The sequence below is a fragment of the Pan paniscus genome, chromosome 3 (assembly GCF_029289425.2).
Source record: "Pan paniscus chromosome 3, NHGRI_mPanPan1-v2.0_pri, whole genome shotgun sequence".
Taxonomy (NCBI): Eukaryota; Metazoa; Chordata; class Mammalia; order Primates; family Hominidae; genus Pan; species Pan paniscus.
The window spans coordinates 9,738,581-9,745,938 of NC_073252.2; the positions used below are offsets into that span (position 1 = coordinate 9,738,581).

The window sequence follows — 7,358 nt, forward strand, 5'->3', positions numbered from 1 at the left end:
GCAGTGAGCCAAGATCGCACCACTGCGCTCCAGCCTGGGCAACAGTGTGAGACCCTGTCTCTAAATAAAAAATAAATAAATAAAGTTTACTCATACCCTCTTTAAGCATTCCCTAGGGCACCCAAAGTATTCTGGTGTTTATGTTCATTTCCTTAGTGTCTAAGAAGTAATTTGTGCCTCTTTGCCAGAAATATGCTCGTGTTGCATTGCCGTTTCTTTGTATATATTACTTGCTTTCCGAAGTGTATTATAGGTTCCCTAAGGCCCACTTTTCTTTCTTTAATTCCCCTCATATTACACATAACTGATGTGCAAACAATTTGTGTGAACTTAGATTTCAATAGAAAAATTAGTTTATCTCATTTGATCGATTGGACAGAAAGATAATCAAATAAAAGTTTTTCTGTATCTCACTAGTCTGTTTATAATTTCATATTTAATTCCATTGCTTAAGCATGCTAACACACGGTGCCAAAATATTAATAAATAGGCATGCTGTTGTATTACGTGCTTCTTCCTGTTATCAGAAAAATAAAATGAATGCTTTTCCTCTATAACTGCTTCCTTAACTTTTACAGTTCCTCCAGAATGCATAAGACAATGCTGATATTTCAAGTCTCTCTCCTGCCTTTGCCATGGCTGTGCTTTCTACTACCTTTGCACACACCCTCTTGACCTTTGATAAATGTACTTTAAATGACTGATAGTCATGATGATTGCATGCTTTCTCCTGATATAAAATCTCCTTGAAACACAGAAATGTTCTTGCTCCTGAAAGGTTCAATAATCACTCAACAACTCACCTCTTCAGAGAACTGAATGTACACAGAAGTCCTCTTCATCTCAGCTACTGATTCTCTCTAACCTGCTTTACCTATTCAAACATGAGGGTCTTGTTTTTTGTCTTTGGAGTCCTTTCCTTGATGTTCACAGTTCCTCCAGGTAAGACAGAAACTTTTTTATTCCAAAGTTCTAAAAATATAAGTAAAAGAAAATGCAAGGTCTTTCAAGAGTCTGAAAATAAAATAGGCATGGGCAGATTTTACTGTACCATGAAGGCTGCTGAGAGGATTGAAGAGTTGATACTAAAGAAATAAATAAGGTGGTTCACTGCAGTGATTTAACCTACGATAAACTCACTTGAGGCCGGGCACAGTGGCTCATGTCTATAATCCCAGCATTTGGGGAGTTTGAGGTGGGTGAGCACAGGAGTTCTAGACCGGCCCAGTGGGGGCAACAGGGTGAAACCCCATCTCTCCAAAAAAAAAAAAAAAAAATTAATCAGGTATAGTGGCGCGTGTCTGTGGTTCTGGCTACTCAGGAAGCTTAGGCAGGATCGCTTGAGCCTGAGATGTCAAGGCTGCATTCAGCTTAGGTCATGTCACTGCACACCAGCCTGGGCAACAGAGTGAGACCCTGTCTCAAAAAAAAATAATAATAAAAAATAAACTTACTTGAGAGTTGTGTTTGATCAAAAGATGGTGAGAGGATGCACACAGAACACAGGAAATTTAAAGAACTGGAAAAACGAAAAGCGAATGATGACTAGAAGAAGGGCTAGAGGTGAAGAGGTGGAAACTCCACCATAATCCTTGGTTCACAGGATAAATTCACCACTGATCCAAGGAAGGACCTAGCCTCTGTGTTCCTTTAAAGTTGAATAAAACTCATATGATATCATTTAATTTATATGGAAATTACTTTTTGTATGATGAGAGTTAAGATTCCACCTTAATTTTTAACCACATAACTAGCCAATTATATATAAGCATATTAATTAAATAATCAATATGACTTTCCCACATTAATTTTAAAATTCATCAATACCCCATAATAAAAACATATTAAACTGTGGTTCATACCTGAGATTTAGATTACTGGTTGACTTATTGATCATTTCTGAAGCACATTTTAATACTTCACAATTCAAGATTCCCTCATTTATATAATACTTCATGATTCAAGATTCCCTTATTTATATAATTATAAATAATTATGCCTTTCCTCCATGAATGTTAGTGGGTTTTCTATATTTTTATTGAGATACAATTTACCATAAAATTCATTGCCTTAAAGTGTTCTATTCAGTGGTTATCAGTGTATTCTTAAAATTGTGCACCCCTCACCATTATCTAATTCCAGAATATGTTTATAACCGCAAGAAGAAATCTCTCCTCCTCCCAGTCCCTAGCAACCACTGATCTAATTTTTGTCTCTATGTATATTCCTATTCTGGACATTTACTATGAACAGAATAAGAAATATGTGATCCTTCATGTCTGCGTTCTTTTATTTAGCATAATGTTTTCAAGATTCATCCATGTTGTGGCATATATTCGTACTTCATTCCTTCATTCAGTGGTCATCAGTATATCCCACTTTAAGAATCCACTGATACTCAGTAAATGGAACACTCTAAAGGAATGAATTTTATAGTAAATTCTATCTCAATAAAAATATAAAACACCAACATTCATGGAGGAAAAGTATAATTCTGTATAATTATATAAATGATGGAATCTTGAAATAAATTTTAAAATGTGCTCAGAGGTAATATGCGCCTCAGAAAAGATAAATAAGTCAATTGATAATCTAAATGTCATGTATAAACCACAGTTAATATGATTTATTATAAAGTATTGGTGGATTTTAAAATTAATTTGGGAAAGTTAGATTGATTATTGGTGTTGGTAAAAAAAATTCATCGTATGGATTATTTAGCATATGGTTGTTTATAACAGACTAATGATCCATTGTGTTTCTTTTATATCAGTTGTAATGTCTCCTGTTTTATTTCTGATTTTATTTATTTGGCGTTCTCTCTTTTGTTCTTGGTTAGTCTAGCTAGCAGTTTATAAAGTCTGTTTATCTCTTCCAAAAGTCAACTTTTTGTTTCATTAATTCTTTGCATTTTTTAAATCTCGAATTCACTTAGTCCTGCTCTGATTTTTATTATTTCTTTCCTTCTCCTAAGTTTGGATTTCATTTTTTCTTGTTTTTCTTGTTCCTTGAGGTGCATAGTAGCTTGTTTATAATATTACCATGTTCTTGCAGTAGGCATTTATTGCTATAAAATTCTCTCTTAGCACTGTCTTTGTTGTATTCCATAGGTTTTGGTATGTTGTGTTTCCATTTGCATATATTTCAAGAACATTTGTTATTTTCTTCTTTGTTTTTTCATTGACTCAATGGTTGTTCCGAAGCATGTTGTTTAATTTCCATGTTATCTGTATCGTTTCCAAAGTTCTTCCTAGTATTCATTTCTAGTTCTACTCTATTTTTGTCTAGAATATACTTGATGTAATGTTGATTTTTCAAAATTTGTTGAAACTTGTTTTGTGTCTTAACATATGGTCTAGCCTGGAGAGTGTTCTATGTGATGAAGAGAAGAATGTGTACTCCACAGCTATTGGATGAAATGCTCTGTAAATGTCTGTTAAGTCTATTTGGTCTGCGGTACAGATTAAATTCAATGATTATTAGTTAGCTTTCTACCTAGATGATCTGTTCAATGCTGAAAGTGGGATATTGAAGCCCTCAGTTATCATTATATTGAGGTGTATCTCTCTCTTTAGCTCTAATGACATTTTTAATATATCTAAGCATTCCACTACTGGGTACATATATATACATATTTGGAATTTTTATATCCTCTTGCTGAATTGGCCCTTTTATCATTATATGATGACCTTCTTTGTCTCTTTTTATGTTTTTTCACTTAAAGTCAATTTTGTCCAATATAAATATAGATGTATTAGGCCATTCTTGCATTGCTATAGGGTTATCATAATAAAGTACCACAGAATGGGTGCCTTAAAAAACAAAAGTTCATTTTCTCACAGTTCAGGAAGTTATAATTCTAAGATCAAGATGTCAGCACATTTGGCTTCTCCTGAGGCCTGTCTTGGCTTGCAGCTGCTTGCCTTCTTGCCATGTCCTCTTATGGCATTTTTTCTGTGCACACGCATTCCTGGTGTCTCTTCCTCTTCTAATAAGGACATCAGCCATATTGCATGAGGGCCATAACCTGGGAGTCTCATTTTAGCTTTATCACTCCTTAAAAAAAAAAACTTACCTTCAAATTTGATTACATTCTGAGATACCAAAGATTGGGACTTCAACATACAAATTTTGGAGGAACACTTGTTAGCCTATAACGATGAATTCCTCAGTAGACTGATATGATCAAGGAAAGAATCAGTGAGCTTAAAGAAATTTAAATAGCAACTTCCAAAACTTAAAAGCAAAGAAAAAAGAATTAAAAAGAACAGAATATTTAATAAGTGTAGGCCAATTACAAAAGGAACAATATATGTGTAATGAAATATCAGGAGGAGGAGAAAGAAAGGAACAGAAGAAATATTTGAAGAAATTCTGAGATTTTCCCGATATTGAAAATAAGCAAAATGTACATATCTAGGAAGCTGAGAGAATAACACGCAAGATAAATACAAAAAAATTAAACATAGGCATATTATATTGAAACTGCCAAAAATCAAAGACAAAAAAAAAATCTTAAAAGAAGCCAGGAGGGAAAAAATCTTTATCTATGGACAACCAAGGATAAGAATTACATCAGACTTCTCTTAAACCACATAAGCAAAAAGAGAGGAAAGTGAAATATTTAAAATGTTATAAAAGAAAAAAAAAGAACACTATCTTAAAACTCTCTACTTAGTAAAATTATCTCTCTTTTTTAGACAGAGTCTCACTTTGTCACCCAGGCTGGAGTGCAGTGGCAGTGACCTTGGCTCACTGCAGCCTCTGCCTCCTGGGTCCAAGCAATCTTGTGCTTCAGCCAGCCACCACCACGCCTGGCTAATTTTGTATTTTTAGTAGAGACTGGATTCCGCTAGGTTAGCCAGGCTGGTCTCGAACTCCTGACCTCAGGTGATCCGCCCGCCTTGGCCTCCCAAAGTACCAGGATTAAAGGTGCAGGCCACCGCACCCAGCCTACCCTTTAAATTAAGATAAAAATACATAATTTTCTTAGGTAAACAAAAATAGAGTTTGTCACCAGTAGTCCTACCTTACAATAAAAGTAAAAAGAAATTCTTCACTCATACTCAATGGTGAAAAACTAAAAGCTTTTCTTCCAAGATCAGGAACAAGACAAAAGTGCCCCTTCTTGCCACATTTATTTAACATGATACTAAAAGTTCTAGCAAGAACAATTAGGCAAGAAAAGGAAATAAATGGCATCCAAACAGTCGGGGGGTGGGAATGAGTAAAATCATCTATTTCCAAATGACATAATTTTTTTGTAAAAAACCCTAAACTTTACTCTCCCAAAATTATTACAACTAATAACAAATTCAGTAAAGTTGCAGGATAGAAAATCAACATACAAATATCAGTTGTGTTTCTATAGCACTAACAACAAGCACTGGAAAGCAAGTAAAGAAAATCCCATTCATAATAGCAAGAAAAAGATAAGACACTTAAGAATAAACTTAACCAAAAAGATGAAAGACTGGTACATTAAAAATTGCAGACATTCATGAAAGAAATTGAAGAAGACACAAATCAGTGGAAAGATATCCTATGTTCATGAATTGGAAGACATAATAATATTAAAATATCCATACTATTCAAAGCAATTTATAGATTATATACAATCCCTATCAAAATCCTAATGGCACTCTTGACAGAAATAGGAAAAACAATCTTAAAATTCATATAAAACCACAAAGGACCCAGAATAGTCAAAACAATGAGCAAGAAAAAGAAAGCTAGGGGCATCACATTTTCTAATTTCAAAATGTATTATAAAGATAGAGTAATCAAAACTGTGTGCTACTGGCATAAAGACAGACATATAGGCCACTGGAAGAGAATAGAGGACCCAGAAATCAACCGACACTTATACAGTCCACTGGCCTTCAACAAACATGCGAAGAATATATAATGGGGAAAAGACGGTTTCTTCAATACTTGGTACTGAGAAAACTGAATACTCACATGTAAAAGAATAAAATTGGGCCTGTATCTTACACTACACACAAAAAGCAACTCAAAATGAACTACACATTTAAACATAATTACCTGAGACTGTAAAACTTATAGAAGAAAACATAAGGAGAACCTTTCATGATGTTGGTCATGGCAATTATTTTAAATTATAAATTGTAACAAAAGGATTTGGGAAGGACTGGTAGGTTTAAAGGGAATATTTATGGGAGATTATGGGTTATAGGCTCCTGTGCATATCTCAGTAACTTCCTCAATAAAGGAGACATGGCCTTGAGCCCGAATACGCTGGGAAGCTGGAACTAAGACTCAACTCCTTCTGACCCTTCTCTCAATTAAGGATTCTTTTTTCTCATTTCACCAAAAACAGAGAAGCAACCAAAGATAGCTTTTCCACTTTCCCACCACCATATCTCTTCATATAGTTTTATCTTTATCCATAATCTACCTTCTCTTCACTCTCTGATTCAAGGCCAACCCCTCCACTTACACTAGATTACATCCCCAATGACTTTTTCAAGAATTTAACTCCAGAAGATAAACATTATTTCCTGCATTATGAATATCTACACCACCCCCAAGCTGGATAATTCATTTTAGGTAGAAATATGTGGTAATAGTTCTCATTTAAAATTCTGTACATTTCCAGCTACTGCCTCATTTATCTACTCTCTTTATAGAAGAAATCATCGCTTGTCTTTATTCAGCATCTCCATTATTTCTCTTGCATTTTTTGCTGTTGGTTTTGTTTTTCTGGGAACGTTCTGTAATGTTTCTAATTTATTATAAAACATTTCAGACATTTAACAATAAAAAGTAAGTAATATTGTGTCATATAATTTGTCTTGTCTTTTAAAAGCCAGAAGCTTCATTTCTAATGATGAATGTCCTTCAGAATACTACTATCATTGCAGACTGAAGTGCAATGCTGATGAACATGCAATTAGATACTGTGCTGACTTCAGCATCTGCTGCAAACTGAAGATCATTGAAATTCACGGACAAAAGAAGTGGTGAAAATTCTAACTCCATCTTCTTCAGACTCCAGGACAAAAAAACATGTCTTAAACTCTCTTATCTATGAATAATTAACATGATAGACGAAAATTATTATAATTGCATGTTTAGATGGTCAGGTGAAAATGAATATAAATTTTATAAATGCTTCCACTCTATTTTCACTTGTGCATTTTAACATTTACTCCCATAATTTACATCCACAGCCACATTGTTGTTTCACCCATAGTACTATATCCGACGCGGGGAGTAAGAGCCAGTCCCTTTCTCCCTCCTGGCTCTGAGGACCACTATCGCAGGGGCGTGAGGCACACCACGCGATGCTGGGAGTAAGAGCCAGCCCTTCTTGCCCCTCTGGCTCTTGGGACCCC

At 34.7% G+C, this 7,358-nt stretch overlaps 1 protein-coding gene across 1 annotated transcript; it reads left to right on the top strand.

Annotated features, from left to right (window-relative positions):
* The first annotated feature begins 337 nt into the window (after positions 1-337).
* Positions 338-6,987, top strand: DEFB131A (defensin beta 131A). Its single transcript, XM_055112128.2, has 2 exons — positions 338-942; positions 6,830-6,987. Exons 1-2 carry the CDS (start codon positions 885-887, stop codon positions 6,985-6,987), a joined length of 216 nt encoding a protein of 71 aa, XP_054968103.1. The 5' UTR covers positions 338-884.
* Positions 6,988-7,358: the final 371 nt, after the last annotated feature.